General features: G+C 37.2%; 2 protein-coding genes across 7 annotated transcripts in view; one reads left to right on the top strand and one right to left on the bottom strand.

Moving 5' to 3' along the window:
• LOC135168071 (fasciclin-3) overlaps positions 1-15,512 on the bottom strand; it is a 216,957-nt gene that overhangs the window by 10,699 nt on the left and 190,746 nt on the right. For all 4 annotated transcript variants that reach the window (XM_064131926.1, XM_064131928.1, XM_064131929.1 and 1 more), the window contains exons 2-6: positions 2,935-3,255; positions 2,434-2,565; positions 2,164-2,346; positions 1,858-2,042; positions 1,146-1,287 (exon numbers count right to left, since the gene is read on the bottom strand). In XM_064131926.1, the coding sequence (XP_063987996.1) occupies positions 1,146-1,287; positions 1,858-2,042; positions 2,164-2,346; positions 2,434-2,565; positions 2,935-3,255 (963 nt within the window). The remainder of the gene's footprint in view (positions 1-1,145; positions 1,288-1,857; positions 2,043-2,163; positions 2,347-2,433; positions 2,566-2,934; positions 3,256-15,512) is intronic.
• The window catches only part of LOC135168076 (uncharacterized), a 137,319-nt gene that overhangs the window by 23,911 nt on the left and 97,896 nt on the right, over positions 1-15,512 (top strand). For all 3 annotated transcript variants that reach the window (XR_010299980.1, XM_064131945.1, XM_064131944.1), the window contains exon 3: positions 15,316-15,456. Coding sequence is in view for 2 of the 3 variants with exons in the window: in XM_064131945.1 (XP_063988015.1) it covers positions 15,316-15,456 (141 nt within the window). In the remaining variant the exon portion in view is untranslated. The remainder of the gene's footprint in view (positions 1-15,315; positions 15,457-15,512) is intronic.

Here is a 15,512-nt window from a genome sequence, read left to right as displayed (position 1 = left end):
GAGATGAGTAAAATTCGTAAGAAATATTCAGAGAGATAACGATAACAATCGAAACCGATTAAAATTCCCATAAATGTTAATACGAATAATATCTGGCACATAAGCGTTGAATTCACTAAAGCCATTGAAACTTTTTCATCCGAATAACTTCATGGTATCAACTTTATTATTTTTTTTTTGTTAAAACTGAGATGCAGATTCCCATCGAGTTTTCTGAATGACGAATAACTTTTTAATGAGTTTATTCTCCATTTTCCCTTCTCATCTTTTCCGAGATTCTGTCCGCAGTATCCGATTATGGGTATGAGGGCACAGTAATGCTAGGATTTTGCCCCCGAGCCACTGGATTTTTGAAATAATTTTCCACTGATATCATTCGGGAATAGGAGAACTTGAATTATAGAGGGAATACTCCAATGAGGTTTTGCTTGTTATTAATGTGATAGCCTTTCTACCAAGAAAAAAAAAATTACTCTGCCCAGAAAATGAATAATCTGCGCAAATTTTTTACTTTAAAACACTCATAAGAAATTATTTATTTGTACGGAGTTAAAAATGAATATATTTTCAGCAGAATCAATTTTTTTTTCTAGGTGTATATTCGATATTGATATCAGGTGCTTAGAACCAAAAATTCGTTGATCCAACACCGTTAAAAATTAAATTTTATGAACAATTGCAGATTTTCAACGGATTCATTTGCAATGAATTATTATTTAATTAATTCATAATTGGCACAAGTAATTGCCTCTGGAAACATTCAACAGTGTTGGAAGCTTTTGGTTTTATGCACAAGAAATTTTTTATTCCATTCTATTATTATATTGTTCATTTTAAATTGAAATAATGCAGAAATAACATTTACCTAGTGCGTGCGAAATGTCGGAGAGCTTACCATAGAGGTGTACGAGCGCTCCTGCGTGAGAGCATGCGGTGAAGATATTTAGCGTTAGACAATTTACCAAAAAATGAAAATTCGTGATGTCACGTGATCACAGAGTTAATGCTGATATGGCGTGTTGATGGTGATGGAGTAGTTTGTGAAGGAAAAATGTTCGATGGTGTACGTGTTTTCATGGTAATTTTACAAAGCACTTCACACAGATTTCTGATGAATTTGTGCAAAAAAATGTTGAAAAAATTACCTTCGGGTTCGGGTGATGTGGAGAGTCGGAAGTGGTATTTTGTTGTACCCTCGGGATTTCGTGCTTCCAGTACGTAAAATTTCTCGGTGTCGGTCTTCTGGACACTGTCGATTTTCAACTCTACGTACCACTGTCCTGGTCTCTGCGTACCCAAAAAATTAATTAATTATGACGAGTTAAATGTGGAGTTTTTATTTTTTTCCTTCACGTGAGTTATTTTCCTTTGGAATGGAAGCTCCGGAACCAAATGAAAATTGAATCTTTAAATTCTATTCTATCCACTCATTAGTGATTTAATATTAAATATTTATTCGAAAAGGAAAGAATCAAACATTTTTCTCTTTATCCTCAGTAGAATTGAAAATTTCATTATCCGAAGACACTTCAATCTTCTAAATCTTCAAATATACAGAACTAAAACGACATTGAATGGAATGCACCAAAGACTCCACTCCAGTTAAATTCGCCCTTTTCCCCAGTCAAAGGATTTCCAACAAAACTCAAATTACGATTCACTTGTGCACCAGCACAAAGTCCCTCTAAATTGAGGACTCCAACCTCCATGTACTCCAGAACTAGGGAATTATTACATTTGTTTCCAGTCTCCAACTGTTACCGAATAGCCAACGAGATAAATTTCTCTATTAAATTGCTTCCAGGAATACGTAATATCCTTCGGGAATCGTGAATTAGACTCGTTTCTTGCATTTACCGTTTCCCTTGCTGTTGTGGTTTGCAGACGTTGGCTTTGATCAGTTCTTCCTTCAGTAATTTCCTCATCACCTACTTTCCAGACGAAATTTGGCTTTGGATTTGCGTAAACCGTTGCGTTTATGATTCCTGGACGGCCGATTACGTAACCGAAACGTTCGATTGTTGGTTGTTCCTGGGGTGGGTCTGAAATCATTGAAAAAATATTTGTGGATAATTTTTTTAGCTCGAGATTACGACTTCGTCGGTTTTTATCTGATATATTGAATCTGGAATTATAAAAAATCGATTCAATCGATCTACTCACACAAAACTTGCAGCTGCCTCTGAACTTCCATGGGCACATCCAATGCAATGTGTTCGGCGACACAACGAACCCATTTTCCATTATCGCTCCAATCGAGAATACGAGATGCATTAACCACGGACATCGAATCTTCGTTAGTGTTGTAACCGGAACGGGAATTGTGTCGTGAGAGTGTCTCATTGTCTGGAAGGAAATCGTATTGAATTAGACGCTTGGCAAGTTGAAATTAAACTTTAGGGGTGACTGGTTGACTGAAGTGTGGAAACTTACTGAGGAAGAGGCTGACGGTGGCACTGGGTCGTCCAGCCAGGGCGCTACAGCTCATCTCAATTCTGTCTCCTTTCTTGTATCTCTCTCCAGGTGCCTGACTCAAGATGAGCTCTGGCCTGTTTGGCGGTGGCTCTGGAAAGTTCATTCGAACAGTTATGCACTCATTAAAATAATACGAGGTTTTGACTTCCCCGGGGGAGTTTGGAAATGTATTGTTATTTTCAATGACAATAAACTTCTTGGGTGTGAATTGTTAATGAGACGTCTGTGGGAGGAGGAATTAATTAGTAAAGTGAAGCTATTTGTTCAGAGAAATTCATCTTAAATGTTCGTTTTCCCTGAAGATATTTCACGTTTCAGAGAGATAACAACATCAATTCTACATAAATTTGTTAAAATAATTTATTGGAGATTATTTTAGTTTGTTTGAGACCGAATTTCTGATCGTTTTATCCCTCACAATCAGCACAAAATTGATAATCGAATTAAGACAATACTCACTGGCGACGATGATCTTGAGTGTTCCAATGGTCTCACTCCTGCTGTCCACAGGTTGAAGTGCGCACTTGAAATCCCCGTGAAAACTGTCCTTGACATTGTCAATGGTGACACCACACTGTCCACTCTCATACCCAAGTCCATCGTAGCTGATGCCGTCGTCGGACGGTTGGTTCGGTTTGAGAATAATGGACGGTACCCCAGGTATCTCCACCCTACATCCTGCCAATGGCACGCCGATTCTGCACATCACTGCCAGTCGGTCGCCAACTTTTACGATTGCCTTTTCCCGGGGCTCTACCTCCACTGTTGGAGCATTGTATCCTGGGGAAAAAATAATAAAAAAATTCAACAATCAGGGGTGATTTCTTCATCGATCGATCAATTGTGTCATGTTAACAATCGTCAATCCATCAGGAGAACGATAAATTTTGGACGGAGGGGTAAAGCCCACCGATTCGTCATACTCGGTTGCACCTGTGTCAATTACTAGTTTTCTAGGGAAGATGGGGGAAAATTGATTGGAGTGTCTCTGCGAGTGATCACGGGGAGAATTAGTTGATCAATAGTGTCAGGAAAATTGAACTTTCCGATTTTTCATGAGATGATATTGAATTCAGAAATTAGTGATCGAGAATTTAATATTTCTCGGAGAGGATACTTGAACTATTTTCCTGCCTTAAAAAAGGACAATTCGATTTTTATTTGTCATTATTATATTAGTTTCTGGTACCATGAGAGGATCGATTATTGAACGACTTCACAGTTTTTCTCGATTCGGATCGATGGAGTGATAAATAATTTATTTATGACTCGTGCGAATTACTCTCTCACTATACCATATATATATACTATACTATGTGCCATATTGCACACTATATTATATATTATATCATATGCTATGATATATACAGTTGGTCCTGCGCATTTTATCGAAAATTTCCCCCAAAATTGTGAAAAGTGCGGGAAAAATCTGTTATTTTCCAAAAAATACACCAAAGTCCGTTCAAATCCGTGTAAATATAAAATAAATCACAGATTTCTCTCTCACGGCCGACAGGTGGTGCAAGATTTTTCAATAAAAATGAAAAAGTCATGATGCAATGAAGAAAAACCCCGATGGATTTTCCCGTCTTGAGAGGAAACTCGTGTTTTCTCGTTTCACGAAAATGAAATGATGCACCTACTTCTGGGTGGGAGATTTACGACACGTAAAAACGTAAGGGAGTTGGTTTATTAAAGCTCTGTGAGCACCCCAGAATGTACTCCAGCGTCACGTGAGACATCACTGAATAAATATATAGGTGGAAAGTGAACGTTATTTCGTACGACAGTTGGAGGCGTTGGTCTTACCGGAGGCCCTTCCTCGCACAAACTCTCGGTTATTGCTTTCTCTGTTGTTCTTTCTTGGTCTATTGCATAAGGCCATTGAGATCGGGTGTAACGAGGGCATATTGCACATGGGGATGAAGGAACTCGGGGAACAACTGTCGTTGTGCTCGGGAATAATTACCGTACGTGAGGAGAAGTGTTTGAAAAAAATCGTGAAAAACTCCCGTAATCGTACCTTCAACAAAAGGATTTTTCCACATAATTTTGTGCTATCGTGCATAGTTTATTGTATATTTAATTTTGCTTCACTTCATAGGATTTATTTCCTGGTAATATTCTCTGAATTTGAGTAGAAGAAGTTCCTGAGCGAGAATTCACGTTTGGAATTGGAAGAAATCGTCATTTTAGTTAAAAATTTGACGGAATTTTTCGCGTCCAATTACGAAATTTTCATCAATACCGACATTAAGAAAAAAAGAATATAATTATAAACAAATAGGACTATCTAAAAGACGCCCCAAAATAATATTTATTTTTTAATCTCACCCTCTGTCAACGTTTTGTCATCAAGTAGTTCCAAAAAAAATCATCGTTCCAATTATTTTCCCAATTGCACATCAAAGTGGCGATAAATACCCCGATTAACACACAGATCTCATTCCCATGTCCACCAGTAATAATTATTTATAACGAGAGTAGAATCAAACACCTCCCCCAGTGCCCTAGATCGAAATTTGTTCGTTAAAACCAATTCGTGATTTATGCAGTATCGTAACATCGAGCTCTGGCACGGTATCATGTTATTCGGATGGTGGGGCTCCACAGGGACGCGGATTTGGGGCCGAGGGAAATTTTTCGTTGATTCAACAAATTGCAGTTCACCTCTCTTTCACCCTTAAACGATCCCCTCGCACCCTCTCTTTTGCCCCTAATTACACGCTTCTAGGGGCATTGCCGGGCGAAAACAAGGTCGTTGTAACGCTATTATTCTCTTGGGTGCTGTAATATAATTCAATTGAGATGAGGCTTGCAGAGTAAACGTTAATTAACCTCAATACTTCTTTTATGCGAGAGGTATATTTTTTCAGTTGGCGTTTTTAATCATTGTTGAGTAATATTGTAACATGGCAAATGCCCTCGCCCATTTCCGTATTGAACTGTCAAACGAGGACAGTGAACTTTTTCTTCTTCAAGGTTGTTATCGCGTACCAGATTTATTACACTTTTGTTTAAATTTTTATGTTAATTAGTTTAACAAAACAGCTGCAAAACGATCACTTTTTTATTGAAATCGTCTGTCCCGAAGGTGAGATATAAATTTTTGCAATTTGCGTCGTTTTTGCGTTTTTCAATACGAAATTTTACTTTTTAAATTCAAAAATTTAAATGATCAGTTTCTAATAAATATGTCATCTATCAATTTATTCACATTAATAGTTAACGCTTCAACTATTAAGTCGAAACGATTTTTAATAAATTATTAAAATGCCGCAGAATACAAAATTGTGATTTTTGTTGAATTTATCTCTTCGTAAAAATTCGTATTATAATTTTTTATCCTGCGGTATATTTTTTACTCATTTTTATCCCTCTCCCACCAGAATGATATTTTCATCTCCACCATCAATCGATACGTCTAGTAGACAGCAACGAGCAAGACTTATTCCATGTAAAATCAATTTTGCATAACCCAATTTGAATGTCATCTTCGGCGAGAGAAACCGTTTACGGTAGAAGCCGAGAGACGCAAAGGCACTTACATCCCGTCAACGTTTCTCTTCCGCTCCCTGTGCTCCCTTAAAGGGCGCATTCTCTCGACACCGTTGCAAATCCAATGAACTATTTTCTGGTTTTAGATAATATCGTGTTACATTAATTTTTTAAAACGATCCTGAGTAGACAGGGGATCATCTAGAGCTGGATATTTTATCCCTATTGAATATGATTCGGGGGTGAATGTATGGGGGAGGATGGCAAAATTGAATTGAAAATATATATTCGTAGTCCTCTCGATCAGACGTGGGATTATCGAGTTATCGTGGAGAAGGCGCTGGGCCAAAGCCATTCACGTAAATCACAACGATAGGATATAAATGGATGGATCTTAAGAAATTATCTTCTATATTTTTCGCTAATATTTTTTAGCGAATATTTCTGGCTGCGGTATCGACTTGAGAATTTATTGCCGATCTTATCACTTGAATTATATAATTTTCACGTCAATTAGGGGGATGTTTTTCACGTGTGGTTCTCACAAATTGTCGAAAAAATTCGGTCGCATATGAAAATCTTTTTTGTTTTTTAAAAAACGTCGGCCTTTTGGAGAGTTTTGACTTGATTTTTATTTCTCTTTCGACATTTTTACGAACCCCTGGGAACAATGTCAACAGATGTTTTTCTTTGTGTCGGTGTTTCTCTCCTTTTGGGGGATGATATGTAACATTTTTTTCTGGGGGGAACGACATGTGGAGAGGCAGAAACACGAGAGAAAAAAAGGCACTTCATCACTCATCTGTTACGTCGAATTTTTATCACAAATCATGGCCCCGTGTGGTGTGCGCGGTTTTGGGCGAATCATATCGGAGTTACGTCAGAGTGGAATAACGAATCGTCAAAGTGGAAAATCAAATCACATTTATTGACTCAGAAATGCAGGAAAATGTTTTTTTTTATTCGGTTGAATCAGTCAATTTTTAGAAATTTCATTCAGTTTTCAGTTTTTATTGCATAAAATTTTTTTTTACGTTGGGAAAATATTAGTGATTTTTTGGAAATCTGTTGTAAACGTAACGACGATTATTTTCATTCAACCAATTTTTAAATTTCGAGTTTTTTGGTAGAATTTTTTATCAGAAAATTCTTTTCGTCTCTCAGTTTCCATTCATTAGTTTATTCGTTCGTGCAGAATAATGCTTTCACATTAGAAACGAATGACGAAACTTTCCCACATCCTTTGTAGACATTTCTCAAGCTCTAGGGAACGTTTGAATAAAATAGAAATTCGTTTGAATTTCAGACGAATCGATAGGACATTTTATCAAAATGTCCTAAAAATTACATTTCTCTCTAGTAACTCGTACTCAGAGCAAAAAATGCTGATTTCTTGATGAAGATCAAATTTTCTCATTTCAATGTAAACATCTCCCGTTATTAGTTCCCCCGGATCGTCTCAGCTGGAGAAAAAAAAACCAAAATCGATTGGGATTAAATTAAAATGGCGAAAAATTGAAGAATAAATATGAAGAGCTGAATTCTTCTGTTGAATCTAGTCAACCCATCCAGACGTTCGTAAAAGTACCTTCTGTATTTGTATTAGGTAACGTATTTTCAAAGTGTAGTCCCGCGTCAGTCGTACTAATACTCATCGAATGTTATGGATGAAATATCGCTCCGGGGGGTTCGACTCTGCTTTTCTTCGATCCGCTTTATACGAGATAAAGTTAATTGAGTTGGAGGGGATTTTTCGCTCAACTCTGTTCATATTGGAGTTGAAGAGGATCAGGACTTTGTCTGCGGAGCTTTATTATCGAGTCGTAATAAAAAATCACAATATGTGAATTGTCAAACGTGGAATTAATCTTGATACAGATCAACAGAACGATCAAATGAAAAATGGGAATCGGACAGGACGAATTCGTTGGATTTATTCTTTTTGTTTAGCGTATTGTTTCCATAATTCCGCAGTGAATTGTTAGTACAAAAAATTTTGCGGAACTGCTACAGAAAATTGCGATAAAATCCGTTAAATTTCCCCCGCCCTCCGGTAATTCGCGAACTTGACTTCCGTAATTTTTACTGAATAATTCTCTGAATAATTCTCTCCCTGTAATTCATAAATTTCTCGTCTATTGGTTTTATTGCACCGTCAACATTCCCCGTTGATTAACCAGGCGTTATCAACTAAACCCCACGAATTTCACCCCTCGATTAATTTATCCGCGGCCGCCAAATATTTAAAGTCCACAAAATATTTAAAATCTCGTCATAAGCAGTCGATACCCGCAAATTTGATTTAGGTCACACTCACACTGAGTCGGGATGGGATTATCATACGTGTGTAAATAATTCATGATAATTAGTTGTAATTCAATATTTTTGCCGAGTGTTGCAAGCTCAACTGGTAAATGGAGGTGGAAGTTCGAAGGCCTCGGACGAATGAACAATTGCAAACCTTTAAATCCCGGGGCAGTCGAACCGGAATAACAATGACCCAAAATGCCAATGGTATATTTGAACAGTTTCGGTAAATCTGGGTTTTCAAAATTTCTCATTCAGCTTTCGAAACACGGAGGATAGTGTACGCACAGCAATCACGAAATTATCGGTGTATTCAGCATTTGGAAACAACAAATTGAATGGGATTCAAGGGTATTGAGTGCAACTCACTCGGTACAGAAGGAATTGTTGAAAAAAAATTATTTAATAATATTTTAAACTACTGTGCACTGAGAAAAAAATTTCTACTGTTTTTCCTATTGACTGAAAGCTTGTTTATTTGTTTAATCTTTTATTTATTATTTATTTACTGTGATGAAAATTGCAGTCTTTCAAACATTTACAAATGAATTTGTAAATGTTACAAATGAACATGAATGAAATGAATTTGTAAATGTTTGTTGAGGGAAATAGTTCAGTAAAAATGGGGGAGGTGAGAGATCAGATGAAAGTGAAAAATACCGAACATTCTATAAAAATTACGTAACTCGATGTCGATTATTCTGCCCAATTTTTCCAAAATATTTCCTCCCTCCACGTAAAATCCCAATAAAAAAAAATCTTCCCCCATAACTTAACAAATAGATAGACCAGTTCTGTCCACGCAAATGAAAATTTTTCAATTTCGTTCTTTTTGATCAATCCAAGCACAGAATCCACCATTCGTTTGATGCTTTTGATACTTCACCCTTTCTCTCCCCCAAACATCCGTTTTGTTTTTCACACAACTACCAACTCCTCTCGCATTTCTTTTCCCTGTTTTTCACTCATGTATTATGACTCATTTTCAACCGGCTTTTTGCGGATCTGTGTGGAACATTTTTTTTCCCCCGGGGTAAAAAGGTTGAGTCGTAGTTGGGGTTGTGCCTTTCGTGGTTTAGCACTTCACGAGAGAGAGAGAAAAAAAAATACTGAAATGGTGGAAGCCCCAGTCGTCTCATTTGCATTCGCATGGATTGTGACAACCTGGGAACCGAGGAAATGGGGGAGGTTCGAATAAAAGGGGAGATATTGTCGAAATTCACGACGACACGAGTTATTATCATTTATTTTTTTCGTTCCACCATTCAACGCCGATTTATTCGATTTAAATCGACAGTCAGATGTCAATTTGTGAATTTATTGTTGTTCGCTCTGGATCTACGTCAAAATAGTTCAACAGCGAGTGTCGAAATTAATTCTCCGGATGGTTTTTCGAGTATTATAATTTTATTCGCGTGATAACGAGTTGTTCAATCACTTGGGAATTTTACAGAAACAGTCGATGATGTACACACGCGAGGAGAAAAGTTTTTGAGGCGCTAGGAGTGTTTCTAATGAAATTAGCATTGAATTCACATGTTTTGTGTACACGTACTGGTAGGCGCCCAAGTTTGAATTTCATTTACATCCGTTTAACGAGCCCAATTACACTCGTCTGGGATTTGCGTTTTCCATGTTTACAAAATTCATGGGTGAATTAATTTGGATTGAACTGTTTCAGTGGATGAAGGTATTACTATTTTTGTTTATAAAATATACAGAATAAAAATTGAATATGAATTTTGAGGGATCTTTGATGAGGAAAGATTGTTGTGAACATATTATACATTATATATAATAATATAATATATGGTAATTATGGCGATACTTTCACTTTCGTCTGAAATTACCGTAATTTTTTCTTCTGTCTTCACTCGAAAAAAAAATTGAGTAAAAAATTCGTCGCTTTCTTCAATTTTTTTGGAGTTAAATTTGAATAGTTAAGGGTCCATAATTGCTTTAATTATCTTCTCTCTATTTCCTCTAAGTGTAACTGCATAATTACTGAATGATACAATTTTTGAATAATATTTGTAGCGAAAACTCCTCAGGTATTTCTCCAAACGTAAAATTTTCTCCCCGAAAATTCTCAAGTTAAACTCGAATTCTCCAATATTATTCACCTTCATTCTCGCAATCTCCCAGACAAATGATCACAAATAGCACCCACTGTCTTCCGTAAAACTTTACCACGGCTTTGGGTACACAAATAGGTAATGTGACTATTAGGGAAAGTTGTAGGGGTAAAACTGCTGTGAGAAAAGCCCAAGGAAATAACAACAATATATACATATTTCACGGTACTCGCATTTTCTTTAGTATCAGACAAATGTTCCGAGTAATCGCACCAGGAATGTTGTATTATAAACATCCTTTAGACATAAAGGCCATGAAAAATATCCCATCACCATTCACGATGTAAAAATTTCCACGAGAAAAAACAGAATAAACCTTTCTGTTATTTAAAGTACAGTGATCGCTATGAAATTTCCTCAATTCATTTGATGCCTTCGAATCAAAACGAAATTTTTCACATGAAATATTCTATGACCTCATATTTTTCCTGCGGATCACTCAAAATTATTCTACACCCCAAAAAAAACTCTCAATTAAATATTTTTCTCACAAGAATTTACAACAAATTTTTAAATATAAATTTTCGATATTTTGGTATACGAATAAAAAACGATTGTCATTATATTATTATCCACTATATTTATATATTATATATCATATTTCCTATATTTTATATTATATATTTTCCCACTGCAAACAAAGCAATCAATAACTCCCAGAAAATCATAAAAACAATTTTCAACTTTTTCTCGCATTTTTATCCCGCCGTCTAAAAAAAAAATACAATGAATCAAAGCAACAAAGTTACGTTTTTAGGGTTTGCATAAGGGCATGAGAATCGCATACTAGAGGACTACAGACTGAAAGGGGGGTGGGATATCTCATTTGAGGGTCTAGAAGTCTGGCTCTCCTAATGAGGGTGAGTCTTTTTCCCTTCAGTTCACCACCGGCTTCCTCTCCATCTCTGCATTGGACTCGTACCCTCTACCATCAACGGCTCTGGTCTGCACACACCCTATCCACCCCCTACCCACTCCCCCACCCGGCAAAACAGATTTTTTATTTTTCATTTTTTCCCTTTCTTTTCTTCGCCTTTGAATGGAAACGCACGCCTGCTGCGGGAAGCAGCGCTTCTCAATGTTATCATCATACCGCTGAGATGTGCCAGGGTGAGGGGGTTGATGGGGGTTACAGCAAACGAAAAGGCACAGAGCGGCATAATTAAAAGTCACCGCTGAGTTTCATTCCATTTTACCCCCTGTTCTCCTCTTTGCTGGGTTTGTGTTCTTTTTGATATCTTCACTCGTGTGCTCACGACGTCTCTTTTAGCAAATGCAAAGGGAACGCACACGTGACGTAACGAAATGATGAGATTGCATCGAACAAACTGACTAGGGGGTGGTAGTTTACCAGGGGAATGTATATATTTATTTGGTTGTTGGATAATTGAAAAGAATTATCAGGAGAAAATTTCACAAACACGTGTTCTTAATCATTTTAAATACACTTATATTTACAGTTACTCTATTACATATACTATATATATTATACTACATACATATAGTACATGTATATGTACTATACATCACTTCGTATCGAAGTGCGCCCTTCAACTTAAGCTTGTTGCCACAGGAAAAAGAGTTGAGCATCAGAATTAAACCTCCAGAGGGTGAAACGTGGGACGAAATGGCAATCAACTACTTTTCCGGTCAAGTTTTGTTGGAAAAATTAGACTTGGAAGGGTAATTTGTGGGGTAAAACTAACCCCACCCCTCGTTCCTCCCCCCGGAGGTCTAATTTTTGCCTCAAATTTTTTCCATGCGTCCGTTCACCCCGAACTCCAAACCTCAACGTCTCTTCCTCGAACTCTGGACTCTTCTGGAGTAAAATTTACCGATTTTTTGATGATTTCTGACGGACCTTCATCTGGGAAAAATATTTACCGCGCGATTCCCCCAAGTTCATTCACTCTTCCGACTAGGGAAAACGAGTTCCGAGATATTCACGTGATAATTCATATGGAAGAGACAATTGTCTGATAAATTTCGTTAACTCAACAAACGTTATTCCCTTGCACTCGAGGGAGAGAGAGTTTTAAGAGGCTGGAGAGTTGGGGATATTCTCGAGGATGACTGGGGTAGAATCTTTTCAAGGACTCGGTTCCTTTCACTGAGGAGGGGCAGAAGGGGGAGGGAGGGCTACAAACATCGTAAGATAAATGCGGAGTATATTTATCCGTCTTACCTCATTATCGTCGTCATAAAGACCAGCTTTTTACAGTCCACAATGCAAGTATATTGAGTCGTTAGGCCATTGTGATGATCCTTTATTCCGTACCCTTTATCCTCCCCATTGTCTCTATTTTTCTTTAATAATTAAAGATAGACACAATTTTTCAAGTGCAATATCTTGTGGGGGAAATAATTTTACGTAGAAGACAATTCTAACAATAATTAATATCCTTCAATGACATGACAATGACTTAAAAGTATACTATTGTCGCATCCTGATGATTAGTACTTACTATAGCATAGTAATGATCACTAAAATAATTTAGATAAAATAATTTATATTTTAGAATTTTGTAATCATTATTATTAATTAACCTCAGCTTTTATCACTTGCCAGGACCTGCAATTCATTTCTTCCAGTATCATAGCTACAAAATAGCCGACGAGAGGTGGGGCAAGACACGCTAGGCTATTTCAATGCGAATTGAAAGCGGATTGCAGATATCAGCATCTCTCCCCCCCCCCCCCAGGACCCCTCGAATTGAATTACCATAATAAAGAGTACGTTTGTCGGTTCTGCCACAGAGAGAAAAACTCAAGACCCACCGTGTCTCCCTCCCTCTTACCTATTCCATGGAAAATCGAGGAAAATCTGACTTCTTACGAATGTCTGAATAAAGTCACTAGTTCTCCCAGCGTTTTCCTCTCATCCCGGGCTCTTCTCGTTTTATTTATTTCTCCACTTGTGATTTTAGAAGTGGGAAATTTCGCTTTTCTCAGGGCATTTGCCACTGACGTTTTTCATTTGCCTCTCCGAATATTGAATTTTGAGTTTGTTTATGGGCTGAGAGAAGTTCTTCGAGATTTAAGGAGTGAAGTTTTGGGAATGAGGAGAATAGTCGACTATTGTATTCTTTTATTTGATAAGGAATTGAGGGAATGGGGAGATGTGGTGGAGGTGAATGGAATGAAAATTTTGAATTAAAATTTTTCTATTCGATTTAACAAAATTTTTATCGAAAGTTGGGAACTCGTATGTTTAGTTTTCAGGGAGTGGGGGGTTTAGGGAGGGGGTAAATGGGTTGTTTGTTCCGATGGAGGAATTGAAGATAGAATTTTTAAAATAAATTAGGTGAGAATTGATGTTATGGAAATAATTGAATGGAGATTTTTATGATCAAACAATTTTCGTGTTATGAAATTCTTTTGATGTTCGTCTACTCGAATATTATCCGTCAACTCCATTCGTCCACATGCCTCTAGCGATTTCACTCGAAAAATGAAATTAAATTATTCATTATTCCATTTTCAGTCCGACAATATTCTAGTATTTTACTGTTTATTCAATAAAAAATGTTGTAAAACCAGAAATCGGTCCGAAAAAAATCAGATTCGGACAGATTCAAAGCGATATATCAGTCTGACCTAACGAGGTTTATTCTACTTGAGTCAGATTTCCTACAATTTATTATTTATTTTTCTCAGAAAATTAACTAAAAAAAAAATTGATGAAATAATTTATTTTCCTCTCTTTCCTCTAGTACATTTGTTCTTTTACGTTTTATCGTCAAGTAGACGAACAAAGCGTGCCATCGAGGCGAGTAGCTCTTGTGTACACAAGTTGACTGTACAGAGGTACAGAGCCGGAAAGAATTGGAGAGTAAAAGTAAAAAGCGTCGGTGAGTGAACGCCCACGTCATGCGAATGGAACTTTGACGAGTCGTCGTTTCGAGAGAGACAGAAAACCACCCCTACCCTCACCGAGGGATTTTGCATTTCCAGGAGGGGCGGGAGGGGCTAGGGGTGCTGATGTGCAATGCCAGGGACTCGTGCAGCAGACGGTACTCGATTATCGGAAATTCAGTTTCACCTATGTCGTATTTTTGGTGCCAGACGCAAAGAGTTCATGTACATGTGTCTAGGAATATTTACAGTGACATCACAAGATGCAACTGAGAGGCGGTCGCAAGCTTTTTGGCCCTGTTGCACCCTGAGGGAAGGAGGGGAGGGAGATTTCATGCTGCATTGCGTGGTCACTTTTTTTTTGGAGGGGGAGTTAATCGGGTGGAAATGAGAAGTCGCCAGGAGGGGGACAAGCGATTGGGAGATAAATATTTGAAAGAATTTTAGGGGGATGGGGGGGGGGGTGGATCGAATGAATCGTTTTGGTTAAAGAAAGTGCTTCGTAAAAAAATGTTTATGCGACGTTTCGTGCAAATTAGATTAATTTTTATTCATCAAATCGTTTGTCAAATGATTTGATGAATCAAATGAGTTAATTTGTTTGGCGATTCACCATAAAATATTGAGCAACAATTGTCGAGTAAATATTTTACCCGACAGCGACCTTAATTATCACTCTTTTAGTTACTTCGTAATTAAATATTTGGCATCGTTTACCTCAAACGTTCCATCAATATCGGATGATTTCGGAGGTAATAAAAGAAATAAATGAAATATTCATCAGGCAAAAATCAATAAACGCAATTAAATATCCCGCAATACGAATAATTGAGTTACAAATAATTTATCTACCTGATTAATAATTTGCATTGTTCATCAATTCATCAAGCCGATCCCCAGTAATGGCCCCAAAATTCATGCAAATCCTCAATTCCCCAGCGATAATAATGACGAATGGTAGCATTGATTTTCACAGCCAATCCTGGCAGTTCTCGTCGATTAAATTATCATAATCAATAGGTAATCCAATGGAATTTTATTTCAGAAGAAGTGATGATATATGTCACACAGATGAGGAAAAAGAATTAGATCCACGCGCCCTCAGGAAATTGGATTTTCTTCTCGCATCACCGGACGTTTTCACTGGAGAAATCGAGATTTCCCATCCAGAATATTATACGAAGAGGTATGTCCCCATATTTTTATCGAAGAAAAAATTATTTCTCACATACATTCCTCTCA

The sequence above is a fragment of the Diachasmimorpha longicaudata genome, chromosome 12 (assembly GCF_034640455.1).
Source record: "Diachasmimorpha longicaudata isolate KC_UGA_2023 chromosome 12, iyDiaLong2, whole genome shotgun sequence".
Classification (NCBI taxonomy): Eukaryota; Metazoa; Arthropoda; class Insecta; order Hymenoptera; family Braconidae; genus Diachasmimorpha; species Diachasmimorpha longicaudata.
The sequence above is the reverse complement of the archived record's forward strand: the minus strand, read 5'-3'. Positions and strand labels throughout refer to the sequence as shown.